General features: G+C 35.5%; 1 protein-coding gene across 6 annotated transcripts in view; it reads right to left on the minus strand.

Moving 5' to 3' along the window:
- Window positions 1–6,689: 6,689 nt before the first annotated feature.
- The window catches only part of C3H8orf34 (chromosome 3 C8orf34 homolog), a 429,407-nt gene continuing 412,689 nt past the window's right edge, over window positions 6,690–23,407 (minus strand). For all 6 annotated transcript variants that reach the window (XM_057498011.1, XM_057498012.1, XM_057498010.1 and 3 more), the window contains 2 exons: window positions 10,292–10,386; window positions 6,690–7,649 (listed from right to left, as the gene is read on the minus strand). In XM_057498011.1, the coding sequence (XP_057353994.1) occupies window positions 10,304–10,386 (83 nt within the window). In that variant the 3' untranslated portion in view covers window positions 6,690–7,649; window positions 10,292–10,303. The remainder of the gene's footprint in view (window positions 7,650–10,291; window positions 10,387–23,407) is intronic.

The raw sequence follows: 23,407 nt of genomic DNA on the forward strand, positions 1-23,407 counted from the left end.
TTACAGTACCTAAGTTTACACATATTTTGAGGTACAGCAGGTGTTCAAACATATGTTTCTGAACAACTAACCAAATGGTCTCATCACTATAATACACTATCCTTGCCTTTCCCCTTCAACAGATATCTGTTTGGCACAGTAATATTTCTTTTAGTAGCAAGGCTATGTTTAAAACTGGCTGCCATTAGCAAAGATCCACTATGTGAACTTAATTTTTCAATGATTTTTATAACTTTATGGACCAAAAGTGTTTTCCAAGGCATACAACTCTGTTTTTGGAACATAATAAACCAAAAATAGAAAGTAAGGTATTAAAGACATATCAGTAATGCATATGAAATTATACAACTGGTTCCATTAAACATGGTGTTCTATGGCTTTGATCTATGTATGCAAATGTAATATCTCCTTTATTCTACTTAATAACTTTCATAGCCTTGGGAGGCCAACTCCCTTATTTTCCATCTGAAACTTGATTTTATCTTGATGTTCTAGAGTCATTTAAATCCAAAATCACAGGAAGATATATGAATATAATCCTAAATGAAATAACAAGAGTGTCTTGCATATATGTCTAAATATGTGTTAAATTCTGTAATATCATAAGCAAACAAAATGTAGACTGAGTCAAGGTAGGACATATTTTAGATAGACATTTTAATCTAGTTTATGAATGCATCTACTTGCAATCTACTTTTCTCGAAGTACAGCTGGTAGTTTCTTGAGAAGAATCATGATCAGTCATACCTACTCGAAGCTCAGGATTATCTCCAAAATCTAGGGTAACGTGGCCTAACACTGCATAGTGTGGAGCCATATCTTCAGCAAGGAGAGAATTTGATCTAATGTTATTCAAAATAAGTCATACTTTGCTACAATAAAAAATACACCTCTTAACTCAGTGGCTGAATAAAGATTTATTTTTCATTTATATTACCTTTCAAATATAGGTCAGCAGGAACTCTACTCCACAGAGTAAGAATCCCAAAATCTTTAGACACTGCTGTCTCAATTTATAATATCCAGGATCACTGCAAAAGGAAACAAAGTGTAGAAAACTCTCACACCTCCCAAATGCCCTGGACTGGAAGTCCTGCATATCACTTCTACCACTGGCCCATTGGTCAGATTTAGTCGCGTAACCCTGCCTAATTGCTCAGGGCTAGGAAATCTTTCCATAGGCCCAGAAAAAAGAGAACTAGGCAAGGTGACCAATACTTACCTCTATCATAGACCCGAAGAAAGATATTTCACAGTGAATTCAAACAAGTATATAAAAGATGCTAAAACTTAGTTTGTAATCTACTTAGCTATTACACATTTGTTTTCCACAATGAAACACAAATTTCCATAGCTCAAATTAAGCCACTGATACTATGATCTTCACTATACTCTAAAGAATTTTCCATGTATTCTCATTATCTTTACCTAAAATGTTTTGTAAAATATAGTAATAAAAATGTCCACAAGCACAGTGGTTCCCTTTTCTCTCAGAATCCAGGTGGTAAACCTTGGACTAAGTCATTCAGAATAATGCCTGTGGTTTACAAGGGGCCCCTCAGATACAGCTGCAAGGTGCTACATTGGAAACTGCAAGCGTACTACATTAGTTGCAAGCTCTTTCTAACCCTTCATTTTTAAACCATGCATTGGCCATTTCCCCCAAGAAGCCATGATCGCTGTTCAATCACAAAGCCATTCACTTCCTTTGCAATTAGCTAGACAACTTCTGAGAGAAACTTGCTGTGTGACTGCTGTACTTTTTAGACACTGGGTCATATTACTATTGTCTTTATGCACAGAGCACTCAGGGAACTTCAGGCACATCTGAAATGATTACAATAGTGAGAAGAGTTGCCAAATCACGGCTTCTACTCATATCCAAATCCACTTTCACTGGCTTTGCAGAGATGGGTTCTGTAAACATCAGACAAGAGATAAGGCACCAGACAAAAGATACAAAAAGGCACCATAAATATTTAAAAAAACAAACAGAATAGTAGTAAGACAGCCAAATGTAAGCTGAAAACCAACAAATATTTATAGTGCAGACAAGCCATGATGGGCAGCAGGGGAACAGCGCTGTCCTCTAACCAAGGAGAATGATTGACGCTCTCCTCTCTCATTCAAAGCAGTGCCTTATAAGACTGAATTCGGCAGCTGGCAAAAGTTACTTTCCTTATAACCACCCAAAACTTGTTTTGTTAGTTTGAAGGGGGAAAAATAAAAGAAGACAAAATATCACAGCAGGACTAATTCTTAAGCTTTCTCCTAAAGATTTTGTCTCTTCATTGCTATTAACCAAAGAAAAAGGAATTTTCAAGGTAGATGTCTCTGCACACTGACTAAAGGGATTCCAAATGGGTAATGCTTTAGTTTTTCTTCCTAAATAAGAGTAAGTCTGTGTTCCTTATATCCCACCTCCCACTCCCAGAGAGCTGCCTTTTAGCCTGTCCATCCACAGGAAGTTTTTCCAGTCTCATTAAACTAGACTATGAAAGGTCGTTCAACAAATAAGCCCATGGTTGGCCCTCCCCTGAAATCCAGCTGTGCTTACAGGAACCAGGGACCTTTAAGTGCATTGGTTTTGACCTTCTGCTTCCTAGAAACAGTGTGTGGGCCACCCACTCTGCCCAGTGTACATACAATCTTTACTCTTGGAACTATTTTTCCAGCCTTTTAAGTACTGTGTGTTTCTGAGACTCTGTCCTCTTTTTGCTGCAAACACTGTCATTGGGTAATGCCATCTACTGCTTTGGTTTCCATTATGCTCTGACCATTTTTATGCCGATGATCTCATATCTTGGCTATGTCACCAGTCTCTTTAAATTCAACATTTCCCCAAGTGAACTAAACATCTCATTCCAAACATATTCTACCAGGTGTCGTGGCCAGATATCTGACCTTTATCTGTAACACTTCCCATCTATTTCCAATCATCAGCTGTCTAGATCCCTCTTCTCTCCATGCATGTCCCTGTCCCTAATGTTGACTGCTGCAACAGTGCCCTAACCATTCTCCTGGCCCCATTTTGTCCCTTTATGATCCATCTTCCACACTGAAGCCAAATGTTGTTTCTCTAAAATGCACATCTTACTATTCACCTGCTCAAAACTTTCCTTCGTGTCTCACCTTCCCTCTGAAGGTACTATATCTTATAATACCTTCTACAGTTTAGCAGCTCCTAACCTTTCATCTGCCTCACTTGTCAATACTGCACACACCTTATGATCCAGCCAAACTCAACTGTTTATTTCACCTGGTAGGCCATGTTCTTCCTTGTCTGTGGATCTTTACACATGCTGTTCTCTCCAAGTATTCTTTAGCTCCTTCATTACTATCCCTAATTCCCCTAAACCTTTCCAAGTTCACCTGAACACACCGCCTCATCCTCTACATTGCAGGTTAACCAAACTTAGTCTGCAGTGTAGATCAGATGTTCCTCAGCTGTGATCCCTTAGCATCTTGTACTTCTCTCTTAAAGCTCTGTTGCAAATGACTATTTATCAGTGTTACACCCATGCTAGTCACCTAGTTTTATGAGTGCAAAGACCATGTCTGTCTTGCTATTGCTGAGTCCCCAGAGCCTAATACGTTCTTAGATACCTAGTGGGTGTTTGACAAATACTTGTTGAATAAGTATTGGATGAAGCAGACTGGGCGCTTGACATTCTCAGAGGCCTGTGGAGGAGATACCCCCTTTTTCTAAACAAAGGAGGCAGAGCCATAGTCAGCCCATGCCTCTGAGTGTACCCTGTGGTGACATTACATGAGGAGAGTCATAGTCCCTGCCTGTCTCATCCCTGGAGGCTCCACCCGAAGTGAACATTTTCCTGGCCTTCCAGTGAAGGGAAGAATAACTCTTTGCTTAAGCACATCTTAGGAAGTGTATGTGTCTAGTCTCTGATGAAAGATTTAAACCTAATGGGGGAAAAACTACCATGAAAACAGCATAAAAATCATGGTTGCCCCTTCTCTTGGTAGCTGTTTCCCTCTCTGTTTTATCTCTTATCTTTCTCAACAGTGTTTTTTGTCTCTTTCCTTCCTTCTCTTTGGCCTGACCCTTATGCTTAGGTATTCCCTAGAGAGACATATATAGGTCCCCCTCGGGCAATGATCCATATTTATAGTTTTCATAAACTATGCCCATGAATGACAAATCTGTATCTTTAGTTGTGCACTTTGGCCCCAGTACCTGCTGGACATTTTAGATCAAATGTCTTATAGGCAGCTCCACATAGCTACACTGCAGTTATCTCTAGCAGCTGATTTGCCCTGTTGTCCCTTTTATTGTTCTACAGTCACCCATAATCCCAAGCCATAAACCTGTGAGGCACTCTTGACAATACCTATGGTCCCCAACTATATGCAATAATTCCATAAAAGCTGAAAATTCTAGCCCTTAAATAAGTTTTGATTTTATCTACTTCCCTGCCTCCAAAATATCCCAACCACAGTTACATTCTTAATATCTTATGCCTTAATAAATCTAAATAAGCCTTCGTTTTGTTTTAGCTCCTGCAATTTTATCTTGTCTTCCCATTTCCAGGTTTGCCAATTCCCTGGGTTCCCACTTCTGCCATTATTCTCACAGCTGCCAGAGTAGCTATCCTCACTATCTATTTGATGGTGTCTCTTTCTTCTCCACTGCTGAAACTCCCTAGTAGCTCTCTTTAGCAACGGTTCTCATCCTTGCCTATTCATTAGGATCAAGTAAAATCTCTTTAATAAATATTGATGACTGGGGTCCTCTTCAAACCAACTGAATCTTCATCCCAGAGAGTAAGGTTTAAGCATTTGTGATTCTGATGAGCAGCCACAGTTGAAGACCATTGGATGGCATATGGGATCTTTCCCAGCCCCATCCATGACCACTTCTCTGCCCTATCAACTGCCATGGCAAATCACACTCTACATGTTCTAGTAATAAATACCACTCATTCATTGTTCTCATACTCACACACTCCTGTCCACCTACGCTTCTCTGTTGCTCTAAGACCTTCTTATTGGCTTTTATTGCTCAGTTGACTCCACCTCATCTTTTATGAACCAGTCGAGACATTAACACTCCATGGAAACTTCTTTTACTTCCTATCCACCCCACAATTCCTCCTTTTTCAAGTCCACATCCGAGATAGGTTCACAACTGCTCTTCTGTGCTCCCATAGTAGCCTAGCTTGTAAATATTTTCTTCATTGCACATTATCCGATTTTATCTAAATTATGTGTTCATATATATGTTTCTCCCACTACACTGTGATGCCTTTGAAAGCAAGGGTCTGGGCTCTTTGTCCAGAAGGTCAGAGGTACCAGCCAGGGATACCCAGGGGTTGTGGCATGACTTAAGGCCCCCAACCATCTGCCTATAGGGGTGATGTTGGAATGGCAAATCTAAGGAGCATTTCTAAAAGTCCTTTTGCGTGGGGTTTTCAGCCTAATACTGCAATAATTTTGGAGCTGTGTTAAGAAGCACGAATGAGGCAGAATGTGTAATGGGGGCCAGAGGTTCAGATTTCATGGGTGAAATTTGACAGAGGAGATAAGGGAGAAGCCTGGAGAAATTTCCTGATTTTGGTTCTAGCTATTTACTGGCCTTGGTCTCTGTCCTTGGCCTCAAAGTGGTTATAGGAGCTGACAAAGAAAAGGAGAGACTGTGTGTGTGAGCCCTGCCAAGTTGGCATGGATGAAGATTCTCTCCTTGACCAAATCTAGCCTGGCCCCTGTGAGGTCTCTTCTTGATCTGGCCTCAACCATGGCCTATAAAGAATGCAGAATCTGAGTATAAATGACCATCTTCCCCACTTCCACATTAAAAGACTTGAACCAACACAAACATAGTTCCTATCAGTCAGGGCAGCATCCCCAGGATGATGATTCCAGCCCACTAAGTTTCTGTGTGGGAAAACTCAAGGCTGCGCGAAGAATCTACTGTTTGTTTCAGCCAACACCTGAAGATGGAGCCTCTGTCTCTCAGTCTCTGCAGGACGACAGAAATCAAACTCCCATCAGTGTAAGCTAGCAAACACAGCTGAGTTTCAGACCGAGCAACCCCCTTCCTGCCCTCATAAATTTCTACTTCGTTGACTGCTCAAGCCCATCTTGCCTCCTTCTCTCCCCCTGTAGAACATTTAGTCACTTCTGCACAAATCAAAGTTGAGTTCAGTTCTGCTGGACATGTTCTATTGCCAATAGTTTAACAGCGATTAAAATCTATCCTTACCACTTGAATTAGTTTCTGGCTTTGTGTGTGTCTTGGATGGCATTTTCAGCAATATACACTCTGATATCCTGGTGGCTCGGATTCCTGAAGTTGATGCAGTGCTCAGTAGGGTGACTATCTCCAGGACAAACAAACCCTGACAAAGTGATGATTGGAGGAAAACATGGCTCAGATGAGGGCATTAGAGGTGACATATTTTAAAGAAAGACTATTCTGAATAGGGAAAACATTTGGATCTTTAGTTGAATATTTTCAAAGATATTTTCCATGGTAAGGGTTTTTAAATAGAGGTGTGTTCTGGTCCCATAAACTTACTCTCGTGCCTTCTCTTTTCTTCTCAAAAACATACTTGTTATCTAAGCCTTTAATTTGTTTCTACCTGTAAAAAGCAGTGAGTTTTGTGAAAATTAGTCTCAGAGTTTCCATCACATGAAAATGTTAATGTAAGAAAATTTATTATAATATTTGATTTAGGAATACGACTTCATTCATATAATCAGAATTTTTTAATTTATTCTTTAGCCATGTTCTGGCCTGTAACATTTGTTTCTTTGACAGTTATACAGGCAGTTTTATAATTTAGCTGCATGCCTTAAAGGTCCAGAAAGCAAACTTAGATTAAGACAAGATAAAACAGACAGTAGAGCTAGTCAATAGATGTACTTAGATCCATTCACTTAGTATCAATGCATAACACATTCCAAAAGCGAGCGTATATAAAACTTTAAATGGATAATCTTAATTGGGCTCAATAACTGGATAAATGGTCAAACAATTTTCATGGCATAGGCTTTGGGCATGCATTTCATTTCTTATGGATCTGCTTTACTGAATTAACATCAATTATTTGTTTTGATAGGAACTGGGAAGGTCATCATAAGAAGGAGCAGTGGTGGAGAATATGTCTCTTGCTGCTGCACAAAACACATATACAGGTGATGATACCAAAGAGCTATAACTCCCAGAGAGACCTAAATGGCACATCTTGGCACATGTCGGTAAATATAATGTTGATTAATCTAAAAAAATGAGAAAATATTATAAAAATATAAGAAGTAGAAAACCCTACACAAGTTAAAATACAGAAAAATTTTAAGCAAAGTTATTTGAATTCAGGCAATCTTTAAATATCAAAGAGTAATCTTAATAGTTAGGTATAAAGTAATCTAAACCCAGGACACTAACCAGGCCAAAAGGCAGCAGGCATCCTGATCAGCCCAGAATCTTTTGCCAGGGTTAGTATTTTCTGATTACACACTGATTAGGCACCCCCTGGTTACAACAGTACTTGTTTGTTATTGATATTATAAAAATAATCATTCTCTAAATGATTACATGTAGTAAATAAAATTAGAACTATACATAATGATTTGAATAATTGCAATTTCTTTAAGGACCACTTGCAATTTCTTCTGCCTGCTTCACAGACCTGTAGGGGAGAAACAGAACAAAAGAAAATGTGCTTAATGATATATCTATAGAGCAGTATTTTAAAAAGAAAGTGGGATTTTAGTGCTTTCCCTTACTCTGTATGAACTTTTACAGTGGCCTTGACCTTAGACTACTACTTCTATTATCCATTCTTTGCAGCCAACATGTCAATTTCTGGTTATCTCTATAAAATGTTTTCTTGTATATGTAGGTAGAAGTATATATTCTAAAAACATCTTGGACTATTAAAATAGATCAGCTTTTCTCCAAATATGGACAGTGAGAAATCATTAGGACACTTCCAAGATGTGTACACAATTACTATCCTGAAAGGAATTATGAAACTGAATTTAGAAAACTAGAGTGGCATAAGGTAGATCAGGCTTCACAATTCCTACTTTAGCTTACAAACTACTTGTCCACACTGCTAGATTGGAAAGAATTCTTTAATTATTTTCTTAGAAGAATATGATTAGGATGGCAAGGGGACATATCCATGCTTCTAGGATATTTTATATTATATTTATGTGTTTTTCCTGCTTGATATGTTCTATTTAATATTTCTGATTCACCTATAAACATTTTGAAAGCAGAATATCAATCTACCAATTACTCACAGGACCTAGAAAGAATACTTCGCACATGGTGTTTGCTCGAGAAATATTTGTTTGATGGAAGAGAGGGAGAGGAGGGAAGAAGGGAGTCAAGTCATTTCTGCACGTACCTTTCCCTCATCTGGAATGCTTTACATATCCCAACCAACCCCAGCCAGCCCCTAATCTGACGCCTACACTCCTTTAAGTTGCAGCTTTAAATACCACTTTGTTTGGGCCCTCTGACTACTAGGTCATACAAAGAACATCTGAAGGACTAAAGAAGAGAATGCAATCTTTGTATTCCTACACTGATAGTTATTATGTGGAAGAGAAGTACAATTTCTGTCTGTGACAATAGAAGGACAAAACCAGAAAAAAACAATATCAAATCTGAGGATTCAGATTTTGAAGCAAAATAAGAGAATAATTTCTTTTAAATTAGATTTTGAATATTTCTCACAACTTAAGAAATACATGGGTTTTGTTTTGTTTTGTTAGTTTCTTTCTTTCTTTCTTTCTTTGTCACCATGCTGTACATTATATCCCCATGACTTTTTTATTTTATAACTGGAAGTTTGTACCTTTTGATCCCCTTCACCTATTTTGTCTATCCCTTGCCTCTGGCAACCCTCAATCTCTTCTCTGTGTGTACAAGCTTAATTTTTTTTAGATTCCACAAATAAGTGAGATTGTACAGTATTTGTCACTCTCTGTCTGGTTTATTTTCCCTAGCATAATTACCTCAAGGTCCATCCATGTTATTGTAAATAGCAAAATTTCATTCTTTTTTATGGCTGATAATATTCCACTGTATACATATACCATATTTTCCTTATGTATTCACCCATCAATGGATACTTGTTTCTATATCTAGGTTACTGTAAATGGTGCTGCAGTGAACATGGGGTCACATCTACCTTTTCAAGACATTTTTGTTTGTAATCATCCAGAGAGTATTCTACACATGTATATATATGATTGTGTATATGTCTATGCATTATATATAACAAAAAAATGAATCATACTTAATGTAATGTCTTGTGACTCATTCTTTACTATTTGCAATAAAAATATTGCAAAAATGTTTCCACATCAGAATAGATATAGATATATGGATCCAGTTAATATCAGTAATAATAAATACATGTATATATCCAGTTAATATATAACTCATCCTTCATAATAAGATACACAGTCTTCCATTATATAGATTATTATAGTTTTTAAATCAATCCTCCTTTTTTGGTCATTAGGTTATTTTCATATTTTATATGTTTTCTGTTTTAATATAAAATAGTTTCCATGTCATTATAAAACATGTTCAATGGGCATAATAATACTCTGATAACTACACAGTGGTGCAATGCAGTTATTATTTTTAAGGTGGTTTCTTAATATAGAATTATTAGGTCAACAAGAAGTTAGGGCAGAACAAAACTGAATGAGCAGCCACAGGAAGGAGCATACCTCCCATACTCAAGGTGTCTATGTAGAGGCTGTTGACCCTTTGGCAGGGGCACTGCAGAGAACAGAACAGTATTAGATTGGAAGACAAGCAGATGGTCCTAAAATTCTAATTTTGATATTCTGTGATTCTGTGAATGTTAAGAAGAAACTCAAATTTTTGCTTCTGTCTGTGACATACTTAGAGAAGATACTGTGAATTGTTCATCTTTATATGTCCAGTTCATGTAGTAGCCTCATGTCTATGGATGTGAAGTTGTTCTGAGATATCGTATCTCCCAGGTGTATGTAGTGGTATTATAAAGTCCATGGTCTGCACATGGGGAAATATGTTTTCTTCTCACATATATCCAACACTGATTTTCCTGCCAAGGAGAAGGGGCTTTAAATTCCCATCTCACTTCCCCGGGATAGGAGAATATAGAATCTGTAAGGAGCCTGAGATCCACAGAACACCATGAAAAGAAAATGGAAACATTTGCTGGGTACTTGGACTAAAATCTCTATCATTATAGGTCATGAGGCCTATGTATAGTAAAAGTCTAAATTCTGAGCAAGTTGCAGATAATCCCCACATTACCTGATGCTGCTATTAGGTGCCCTGAGCAGGCATACCAGAGTAGATCAGAGTAGGACAAGGAGAGCATGGGACACAGAGAAGAAGATCAGCAGAACCTGCACAAGGGAAGAAAAAGAGATATTATGCTGGCAGAAAAAAAAAATGTTAAACACAATCCCCTAGAGGTTTAACCAATTTCTAGTGCAGATTAATACATTTTTAATACAGATTGAGCTGCAATTACCAGTAAGTTAACTGTTTAATAGTGTGCATATTCTCATTCTAAAATTCAGTCAATTTCAGTTTAGACTTCTGCTGATTTTTCAATAAAACTGGGGGCAAAACACCCCCCAGATAGTGTCACAAATATATATGTGGACTACAGGAAGATTCCACATAAATCACATTCATAATTCTTATGTCCCGCATGGCTGAGGCAGGAAAGTGATGCTCTACAGATGGTACCCTAACACAGCTTTTTCATCATTGGCTCTATGCACGTCACAGTATTGTGATGCAGTAACACTTGTAGTTTAATGTCATCATCACAAAGTCATTATGAGATCTACACAAAGTAGTGCATATACATATACATCTACACTACATTTATAATGACTTGCACATAACATTATGTGCTACCTAATTCCTCTGAATGCATCCCTGGGGCAGAAGAGCAGTGTCTAAAGGAAAAGGACAAGGGGACATGAGTATTTTAATTTAAAAGAGTGGGGAAGTAAAACAAAGGATTAGAGCAGATGAAATAAAGGAATCAAAGGAGGTAAGCATTTTATTGAAGAGAGAGGAAATAGATTAAGTCTGAGTTTCTTAAAGCAGATCTTGGAATGGAAGTCCTACAGGGTGTTAATAAAGATGAGCCACAACAACTGGTCCTTTGGTCAAAGAACTTTTGACAATGATGTACTATTCTGCTTTTCGGAGGATCAAAACACACATCAGCATATTAAACATTTTTAGAAGCTCTACACTAAAGGTAAGTATTCAACCTGATATGTATCAAAGTTATTTGATAATAGATTTTCATGTATGACTTATTTTTTTTAATTCTAATTTTAAAAATTAAAAGAGCCATTGGTAAGTACTGCTTCAACTAGAGTGACAGAAGCGTATCAATGCAGTTGCTGCTGCCTATAATTCAGCAGCAAAATAGAAAAAGCCTGGGTTTTGTATTCAGATAGACCTCAATTCAAACTCTAACTCCACTCCTTCCTATAGATATACCTTGAGCAAGTTAGCATTTGCTCAGCACCCTCCAGACAGGACGGTTATAAGGGAAACACCATCAGAAGTGTCATTAAGCAGTGAGCATTTGACAGTTTTACAGTACTCAGATTTACGTGAATGAACTACAGAAAGCCTTTGAACTGAAGGCAGTGATTGCATATGGAAAGTAGAAGCTGAATAAAGCTGGAGAACTTGGGAAATGTTTAAAATCTTACACATGGAAGGATTCTGAATAAAATATGAACATATGTGAGTGTTCTTTACCACCTAAAGATATTAAAGGAGAGGAAAGCTACATTAATGCTTTTTATGAATGGTTCTCAATTTCTCAACTCAGGATGCCAGGCTCCACTATTAGAGTATCTGACTTACTAGATGTGGGGTGGGACCCATGGAAACTGCATTTCTTACAAATTCCCAAAAGATGGTGCTGCTCTGGTTTGTGGACAGGTGGAGAATCACTGCTGTATGTAGTATGGACTTCAGGGTAAAGGATGAAGTCAGCTGTGGTCTGACATACTTGGAGAAAAAGAGTATTGAAGTGTGTAGGTACCAAAACAAGACTGAAGCATAGATTTATCAGGAAATAGAGAAACTTCAGGGTAGGAGGCTTGGGACAGAGCGTAGCTTATAGTAATCTAAGACTTTAGAGTTGGATGCTATTTCACATTTGACAAAAAAAAATAATACATTTCCTTAGAATATCACTAGATTTGAGAGGGCCAAGGAATTAGAACGATAAGACATTAGATAAGTCACAAGTAGGAATTAAAATTTCCTAATGATAAGAGCTGTGGTGGACAGGAAAACAATGGCCCAAATATAAGCATCCACATGAAGTAACAGAAGTGGTTGTTAAGATTATAGTGACAAGGAAAGAAACAGGACAGCAGGATAAATGGCATGGACGTAAATAGAAGAATTTCATGTAGAATGTTAATGCTATGTCAGGGTGTTGAATACACAGTGACTGAAGAAAGGAGCAGCTACCCTGGCGAAGGCTGAAAGAGAAGCAGTGTCTCCTAGGACCCACTTCAAATTAAGGCAAAAAAGGCATGGACAGTGTTCTCAGACTGAAGGGCAGTCAGTTTGCAAATGAAATTCCATTTCCATCAGGTACAGCAGGAAGATCTTGGAAATACATCAACAGTGGTTAGGAACACAAATATATGAGAATCATTTATTTTGATAGAAGCTGGGTAGCCAAGGATAACAGGAATAAAAGATAGAATCAACTGATCTCAAGCTTCTGAACAGAACTTTGGCATAATGTTGTTCTTGCATGGCAATTGACTCAGGTGTCCAGCCTTACTCTGCTTCCCTCTGTCAAGTAGGACTACATACACAGGGGACAGACCATTATTTCCCATACTTGTAGGAATATCAGAAATAAAGCAGCTTTAGAAGAGTTAAAAACAAGCAAGTGAGAGAGTAGCCGTGAGGTTTAGAAATGAAGATAATGTTTTTGCTTACAGGTTAGAACCCTCTTCTTTTCTTCTAGAGTGCTATAGGTTCAGGTTGCTTCAGTGAAAAAAAAAAAGAGACACAAACTACTTGAGTCAATGTATCCTAAATGCATGTGTAGGGACTGATGTCAATACCCTGTTAATAATGCACCACAGACTGAGGCTCTGACTGAACAATCATTACTACAAAGGAACACCGCATTGAACATAGGAAATGTCACTGAACATATCATGGTTTCTTCTGTATACAATAAACCATTTATAACATATACTTGTCTGCTTATCTATTATGACCTCCCTGAATAATAAGAAAATGAGGCTTCCAGTGTGATCACTTCTTGAGTGATCTTTAAAAGTCACTTAACCAATTTGAACTAAGTTTATTCATTCATTTATTCAATTCATTCAGTAGTTACTTATTAAGTAAATAGTGAATGTAAAAAATTATATTAAATAGATATGTGTTGAACACTTATGATGTAAAATAGGAATATTAAGGCAATTTTTCTTAATAGCTTACTTTTTGGAATTAAGTATGTGGAAGCAATTTATAAATTATAAAACTATGTATAGCTAGTAGAAACTATCTGAAAATTATTTTAAATGTTAACAAATGGATAATCTTTTGTGTCCTAATATGAAAGAAAAAGTCATGTATAATTTATGTTTAAAAGTATAAAAAAAAGCTAAGTTTTTGGTCTGAAGAATGTTTCATTATACTAAAATTGATATACAGTTTTGGGATATTTACCCAACATTTCAAAACAAGCCATTTTGAAGAAATTTGACAGCATGCTTTGAACAGTTCTATTTTTAATAGTTTACTATGGGATTGAAACATGCTTAATGTAATTACTAAATGTTATTTATTTTATTCTGTCAAAAATTTAATTTTTATGTTTATCATATATGCCTCCCTTAATTTTCTGGATGACTTTGCCTGTAGACAATAATTTGGAACACAGTATAAATATAACTAAATCAAGTTGAAGTTTATATTAAAAGCAGATTTCCTACCCCAAATTACTCTTGTTTCCTTATATGTCACTTTTCCTTATTTTCATGTTTTATAGTGTTTTCTTTAAGATACAAACTCTTTCAGTGCTCAGTGAAATAATTCCTCTCTTGATATTATCTATACACACAATCTTTCCCCCTCATTCTTTTTTTTTAGCTAGTAGAGATGGAATGACATTTCAGAATAGAACATATGGCTTTGGATTAAGTTAGTAAATTGCATTTATTAATTGTATATATCCTTGGTAAAGGATATTTAACAAATCTGAGTTTATAAAATCAGAGTAAAATCACCTACATGTTAAGTTGTCACAGGGATAAATGGAGATACCACATAACAACAAAAATTTAATAAATGTCATCCCTCTTCCATTTCCTGCTCTTTTAGAGATGCATCATTTCTATAAACCTTAAAAGAACAATTACTCATAACAGGCATTAAGGAGAAATGGAATGCTATCATTCTAAATATACCCCCAAATAGACTTTGTAATCTTATTTTAAATTTGGCCATGTAAAAATTGTTCCAAGTCATTATTAAATTATAAATATATTAGAACACAGGCTAACACTCTCAGCGAAAAAGATTTAGTATGCCATATTTTTAAGTTCTCTACTTAGAACTCCTATTCTGTCTTCATATACCCTCTGTTTCATGCCTACACAAGTAGCCTTTTCAGCCACAATGTCTATCACCAGGCTAGGATTTCTTGCCAGAGCTTCACAATAAATAATCTACTACCTTCTAAGAGTCTATGCCAGTCACCTTTTACAGACAATGGAAACATAGTGTCTTCTGGATGGAATAAGTTGTTCTTTGATTGTTTTTTTTCTTTAGTTTGAGAAAAGTCGATGCTTGAGCCTGAAGAAGGAGAAATGAAATAATGTGGCACGTTGGGATCAATGATGGTATGGCTTTAGGTACCCCAAATAATAGATTATGGTATGAACTCTTACAGCCTAGAAGAATATACACAAGAACTGCACCAGATGACGGTACCACCCACATAAGCCCACCCAATGGAGAGGGCACTCTTTTTGCCCCCAATTAGAACTATAAAATCCTTCTCTCTTCTGTAGTGCCAAGGCATAGCAAATTAAATGCACAACCCATAGAATAAATGAGAAAAACAGAAAAATGATCTGTAACTTCACAAATGAAAATATAAATCATTCCTGGTTAGTAGGTAAAAGACAGAAAATATTTGGTAGAGAACCTTAGAGGAGAACACTTTACTTCCATGTAGTTGATGTGTCTCTGATAGCTAAACTCTGAGAATTGAGCAACTGTAAATGAACTTGAGTGTGAGCCTCTTCTCTACAATTTACTAGCCTGGGGACCACAGGGAAGAAGCAGGACCTTAGATTGAGTCTCCTGACTCCTAGTATTTTCTTACTCCATCACATCTTTTAAAAGAAGGAAATTAGCCTCCCACTGAGATAATAAAATGACACATATGGATGCTCACAATAAAAACGTGAGCTCATTAGTAAACTGCAGTGAGAACCTAGCAAGTGTCTGGGAACAAATTTCATGCAGGACTAAGAATACAATCTCATTAATAATAACATCAGTAATGGTAAATAGAAATCTAATAATGAGTAAGAGACAAAAGTCCTTGTGGATTAGAAGATAAATTAATACTGACTTAGAATTGACTAACACCAAGCACATACTCTGTATTTGGCACTATGTTTGAAAAAATTGAAGCAGTGAAAAAGTATATTTTTTCTTACTCTATGCAAACAAAATGCAATAATCTGAAAATGTGCAGGTTTTGCCCAGATTTATTGAAATATATGAGTGATAAACTTACCATCCATTAATGGTTGGGCAAATTATTCAGATAAAGCATCCCACTAAAAACATGTACAAAAGCTGGATAAATATTTTTAAAAGCTTGTGTTAGAGACCTAGCAAAACAATAAGGTATTAAATGGCCAATATCCAGGAGAATAGGGAAATAAAAATAGAACTGAGCATGGAATTTGGGGGCATACTTTCTTCAAAGGTACCTAACCATTATAGAAGAAACTCCTGAGAGGCTAACAATGTAAAAAAGGATTGCAAAAGTTTCCTAAGCTGGCAGGACAAAAATTGGAACTCCAGTCACTGAGGAAAGTGACCCGAATAAATTCCCTAAGTTTTGGGTTGCTAATGTGAAGGGTCACACTATAGGAATAAGGACAAATGGAATTAAGCCAGCCTTCTCAGTGAATAAAGCCCAATTTAAAACATTCTCATTTTTTTGTTGTTGTTGAATTCAAATAATCTAGGATTTCTAATGCCTTAGTACTTCTTCTAGAAGCAAGCTAAAATCCTTCATGGAAGAAGATAACATCATCCTAAAGCTCAAATTATCTTTGAAATTTTTCACATACAATTTCAACACTCAATCAAAAATAAGCAGACTTACATGACGACAAGACTGTGTGATCAAAAAGTAAGAGAAAATAACAAACAATAGAAACAGACCCACAAGGATTTATTAAATATGGACTTTAAAATAACTATGTTTGATAATGAAATGAAAGACACTAACTAGAATTTTTGGAAAGAACTGGAAATTAAAAATAAACCAGTGAAAATGCTAAAATAAAAAAAGTAACAACTGAAATTTGGGAATCAATATGTGTGTTAAATAGCATATTTGATAGCATTAAAAGAATAATAAGCTTGAACATAGATTAGGATAAAATATCCAGAGTGATACACAGAAACAAATAGAAAATAGGGGTATGGGCACATTTTGCATAGTTAAAATATCTAACATATGTTCACTGGTGGCTATGGCAATTTCAAAACACAACTCCTATGTTCTTTTATATTTTCCCATCACTTGGTAAAACCATGTCCAATGATTGGGTCTATAACCTGTGGCTGCTTAGCCTCAAAAATGATAGAACTGATCTTGTGAGTTGCTAGGCTCAGAGAACTACTTTCTGTGTTTTGAGATACACTTAAAAGCCAGCTACAATAATATGAGAATGTCTAATTATTCTATAGGAGATGCATGAGGAAACATGGAGAGAAATCGAGGTCCTTGACCTTGAGCCCTGAATGAACTCTTAGGCAATAGCCACCACCAACAGGCTAGTCATGTGAGTTAGCATCTTATAAGTACACCCTCCAACCCCAATTAAACCACTCCAGCTGATGCTTCACAGAAAAGATATAAGCATTCCTTGGTGAGTTGGGTCCAAATTGCAGACATGTGAATTAAACAAGTGATTATTGTTTCAAGCCACTAAGGTTTTCAGTGATATGTCATGCAGCAGTAGCTGACTAGAAAAGAAGGCATGAAAGGCTGGAGAAAGGGAGAGAACATGGCACAATCCAAAGCTGCCAGAATATAAAACCTATAGATTTAGAAGCATTCTTATCACCCAAGTTTATTACAAAGAGCCCATGGTTAAGCTGAGAACAGCAACATCTAGGTACATCATGCTAAAGCTGCAAAAATAAAAGACAAAGTGAAAATCTTAAAAACGTTTGGAGAAGTAACAATGAACTGAAAGCTGGCTTCTGAATGTGATGGAATGACACCTTCAAAGTGCTGAAAGAAAAAAACTGTCTTGATTTTTATAATGAGTTGAAATATCCTTCAAGAATAAAGGAGAAATTAAGAAATTTCACACAAAGATAATTCATCACCAACAATCACAAACTAAAATAAAAATTAATTAGTGTTCTTTAGGCTGAAAAAAGGTTATTCAAGATGCAATCCCAGATAGGTAGGAGGAAAAGAATACCAACAAATAGAGTAAAGCTGTGGGAAAATGTAAATGGGTAATAGTAATATATGACAACAACAAAAACACCTTTTTGTGTTTAAAATATATAGGGAATTTAAATACATGGCAACAGTAGTGAACAACTTAGGATGGAATTCTAAATAAAAAGTATAAGAAGATCAATTGACGTTAGGCTTTGATAAGTAAATAATACATGCTGCAATCTCAAGAAAAACCACTGAAAGAATATTAAAAGATGTAATCTTCAAGATAATAGAGAATAAAAGAGCAATAAAAAAATCCAAATGAAGACAAGAATGGGAGAAATGAGAATATAGCATAGTGGAGAAACTGAAATATAAAGTAAGATGGTATATTTAAACCTAACTATAGCAATAATTATATTACAGCTAAATTAACTAAATGAGTTAAATAAAAAAGAGTGATTAAATTATTTTTTAAAAACCATAATATCATTATCTGTTTTTTTAAGAAAATTATGTGGTATGTATGAATGCAGAAATCTTGAAAAATTAGAGAATAGAAAACATACCAAACACCAACACCAACCAAAGAAAGTCACCATAGCAATATTAATATCACATAATGTGACTCTAAAGCAAAATGAATTCATAAGGATAAGGAGGAATATTTCCTGATTATAGAAGGTTAAATTCTCCAAGAAGACACATTTCTACATTTATATATATCTAAACTTGTATATACCTAATAGCATCAAAATTTATAAAGCAAGAATTAACATGGATAAGTGGCCAAATCATAATCACAGTAGGAAGTTTTAACATACCTCTTGGTAACTCACAGAATAACACCAATAATAATAATTCAGGAAGGATATGGAAAATTTGAACAACACAATTAACCAACTCTATCTAATGGACACATAAAGAAAATTCCACTTAACAACCACAAGCATCCATCTTTGTCATATATCTTCTATTCTCCTGCCAGAAAAACTCTTTGTATTCAGTATTTAGCTCATTGTTCCAGGAAGCTGAGGTACATGGTATGTACCAACACAGCTCCCAAGTCCCCTGCTCATGTTTTGATTGCCAACACGGAGCCCCAGCTAGGACTGGATGAATGGAAAAGAGTAAATTTAGGGTATTTATTCTGTTTGATTCCTTCCCTTATCTTAATCTGGTTTTGTCCCTCAATTGAAAGTTAGTGTTCTTCATGAGGCAGCCTACTCTGTATGACTTTATTTCCCTCCACTTTGGTTTTGATAACTGCTTTCTCATTTTGTCTATTTAGGTGTGTCTCTTCAGCTGATATTGGATTCAAATTATTTCATTATTCCTTGTGATTCCCCTTCACTTACATGTTTGTTATTAGTCCCTTTGAAAACCCTTCTTGAATTATTCTGAGTATGCTTTTTGTTTATTGTTGCATTACTGATGAATACATATCTATAATGTAAGAAGAAAAATAATGGAAAATAAAGCCCAGAGAAAGAAGGAAAAAATATATAATCAATAAAGTAGAAAACAAACATACAATAGAGAGTTTAACAAGCTAAATTTTGGCTTGTTTTGGCTATTTGACATATTAATATAATAAAATTGATAAACCTCTGACTGAAAGAGAAAAGGAAAGAAGGCATTAATAAGCAATATCAAGAACAAAAAGGTGACATCCCTGAAGAACTTGAATGCATTTTTCTAAAAGCTATAAGTAAATATTATAAACAACTTGTGGCAATGCATTAGAAAATTTAAATGAAATGAGCAAATCTTGAATAATACAACTTACCAAAACTGACATATGAGGAAATAGAAAATCTGAGCAGTCAAGTAACTATTAAAGAAATTAAGTACACAATTAAAATTCTTCACATGAAGATATTTTTAGACCCATATGGTGTCACCATTGAATTCTTCCAAACATTTAAGAAATCATTCAATATTACACAAACACTTCCAGAGAATCCATAAGGAAATATTCCCCACTGTATTTTATGAAACTAACTAATCTTGATTCCAATACATAACAGAAGAATTACAATAAAAGAAAACATTTTTGCCCAAATAAGCCATTTGAGTTAGGAATATAAATATAGAAATCCTAAACAAACTTTTACCAATATCCCTACCAGGTTGGGTTTATTGCAGAATGCAATACCAGATTAACTTTTGAAAATCAGTCCATGGAATTAAACACATTAACAACATAAATGAGGGAAATAATATCAAAAAATGCATTAAAATGTTTGGTAGATTTGACATCTATTCATGATTTTAAAAAACTCAGTGGATTCAGAATGTAATAAGATTTTCTTAATCTAAAGAAGTGTACAGTTGACCCTTGAGCAGCACAGTTTTGAATTGTATGAGCCCACTTACACATGGATATTTTTCAATAAAAATACTGGAAAATACTTTGGAAATTTGCAAAAATTTGAAAAGCCATTTTCTTTTCTCTAGTTTACTTTATTGTAAGAATACAGTATATAATACATTTACTACACAAAATATGTGTTAATCAAAATTTATGTCATTGGTAAGGCCTCCAGTATATAATAAGCTATTAGAGTTAGGTTTTCAGGGAGTCAAAAGTTATACATGGATTTCTGATTGTGTGGGGGTTGGCTTCTCTAACCCTCTGCATTGTTTGAGGGTAAACTGCACAAACAAAAAAATAAAAAAAGCAAACTACAGCAAATATCAGACATGCTGCAAAACTGAAACCATTCTTTCTAATGTCAGGAATGAGACCAAAATTTCCATCATAACTAAGAAAACCTAAAATATTTTGTTTAAAGTGTATGAACATGCTGTTAAAATATGTAGAAAATCAAGGAAATTATTACCTATAAGATAATGGCTATCTTTTCACAGATTGTGATAAATGAATGACAGTTTCTAGAGCTAGCAGTAGTCTATCTCTTAAACTGAATGGTTATTAATAGGTGCTTACTTTGTAATTTTTTAACTTAATTCTAGATTATTCTTACAATTTTCTGCACATGTATTATATTTCATAATTAAAATATAGGCAGAGTTGAAAATGTTCTTGATATTCTAATAGTTCACAGTGTTTTTTGTGTTACTTATAAAAATTTATTAAAAACATTTCTATGTAGAGAATTTCATTTTCGCAGTTCATGAATGGTTCATTCTATCAAGTGGCATTGTTTTCTTGAAAATCATCAATAACATCTTCAATGTATCTGCAGTAGTACTGAATCTGGTTTCAGAAATAACTGCAATTCAATCACCCCCGCCAAAAAATCCTCTTTGCACTGCAACTCAATCAATTTCCTCAGCTTTGTTAAATCATTTTTCTCATTTAAAACCCCATGTACTGAGACTTCACAATTAAGAACTGAATTTTCATCTTCAAACTTTTGCAATTTTATCATACATGTTCGTATTTTCCCTTAGTTAAAATAAAGTATCTTTGAGGACAGTGACCAGATCTTTCTTTCTCTGTTTTTACATATTATCCTGGCTAGAGATGTAATAGCTAAATACTAAATGATATACTTAATGAATCAAGTCAGATGCAAAAATTTTAGAAATAACCTTTGAAAAGTATACTATTTTCACCAATGAACATATTAAAGTTAAAAATTACCCATCATTAATTGAACATAGAACTTATGAAAAAATTGGGTTGAAATTTAGCAGTTTACCTAGTAAACTTTAAAATGTGTCATGAATATCTATAAAAATGAATGCCCAAAGATATTCTTCACAGTATAATTCAGCATGATAAAAAAATTGGATATTACTGTAAGCCCAACTTGTAAGTACAAGAGTGATTAAATAAATTATAGTATATTCCAATAAAGAAATACTATGCATTTATTTTTTAAATATTATAAAGGAATATTTAACAATGCAGAAAATATTAAAAATACAATGTTAAAGTCACATTATGAAACTATATACAGGATGTATATCATCATATATAACTGTATAGATGATCTCAGGTGTGTATGTGTATGCATACATGCCTGTATGTGAGAGAGAGTGCACATGAGAAATATTTTTTACTTTTTGAATAAAAATTACTGAAATATTTAACATTTTTAAGTAGTGAGATTATGAGTCATTTTTCTTTTGTGTTTATTATTTTTTCACTTTTAAAGATATTCCTTTTCTAAATCAGAGCATTACAACTTCTTATTCTATTAGATAGATTCAAGTTTAGTATTAACTAAATGCCATCAGATAACCCTAATTTACATAAAATTCTGAATGTGAACTTTGTGAACTTAATTCTACCAACACTGTAGGATATATATGTGAATATTCTAACCAATATAGGCTGCCAGCTAGCAGAAAGGATTCAGGAACTGGTAACTTTAGGCAGTATGACAATGTAAACAGAAAAAAACTTTGGGCAGCTAGAAGGGAATAATTTTGGCTAACAGAGAAATCCCATGACCCTATCAGAGAGCAGAATTGGCAACCTAAAATTCTGACCAGAGCAGAAATGGAATGTAAACAAGTGAAGCAAGTGGAGCCAGGGGACATTAGGAAGTGGTAAAGGGTGTGGCAACCGAAGGGGATGTTCCTAGTCTAATGGTGCTACCCAGCTCAAGCTGATTGTTGCTATGGGAGGATGCAAGCCTAATATTGTTGTCTTCTGTTTTTCCAGAAGCACATCTGGATTTTTTTTACTTGAGATCTCCTAATTTTTAAATGTTAGCTTAAGTTTATTTTTATGTTAAAATGCTCTCTTAGCTAAACAAATCATGTCTGCAGGTAGATCCAGCCAGTAGGCTCTAGTTCATAGTCTCTTGCCCTTAAATATTACTATGTAGGGATAAACAATCCCTTAGTGTCCTTTGAAAACACAGCCTTAGACACAAAGTTGAGCTCAGATACAGGCTCCTAACAAAAGCAGTAAACCATTCAAAAATAGCAGTTTTTTTGAGAGTGTTACAAGAACTCCCTGGGAGACATAAAAGGAACACTATCCCCCAAAATGTGAGGGAACCCAACAGGCCAAAGAATGACTCAGACACGCCCAGCTTGGCGAGTCAATGAGTTCTATCATGGGGTTACTTACTGCGCGGGGCACAACACTCAGCGCAGATGCTCTACTGAAGTCGCCACTCCCCTGTGGCTGGGCTTGCTTTTAACAGGGAATGGGAGAAGGGAGCTACCTGCAGAAAAGCAAATCACTGTGTGTAGAAAAGCAGGCAGTCCTGGAATTCCTCCTTATCTTGGAGTTTCTCCTCAGACACAAAGCACTTCTGCATTCTCTGCGTTACAGGAATAGGGAGGAGTTCCTGAAACTGCAGGGCAAGATGCAGCCTGGCAACTTGCTCTAAAATGGCGTCTTTGAACAAAATGGCTTTGCTCAGGCCAGGTATAGGAGGCTTATCTGTACTATGTTCCAGCTTGTCCTCCAACTCTTATAATCTTTCTACCTTCTCTTCTTCAATGGTCCCTGAGTCCTTGGAGGGAGCTTATACTCTTATTCTTTCATGCAGAGCACTGGGCTGCTATTCCACAACAGCAATACATTCCCCATCAGTGTATGTTTATTCCCAGAAGGACACACACACTGATTGTAGTACATGAATCCTGTACTTTGGAGCAAAGACCTCAACCAATGTGCAAAAGAGTCATATATATTTAACTGATCAATGTTTTTTTACTATCTTGGGATAAATGATTTATAGTTATATTGGCTTCATTAT

This window comes from Manis pentadactyla, chromosome 3 (assembly GCF_030020395.1).
Source record: "Manis pentadactyla isolate mManPen7 chromosome 3, mManPen7.hap1, whole genome shotgun sequence".
In the NCBI taxonomy this organism is placed as follows: domain Eukaryota; kingdom Metazoa; phylum Chordata; class Mammalia; order Pholidota; family Manidae; genus Manis; species Manis pentadactyla.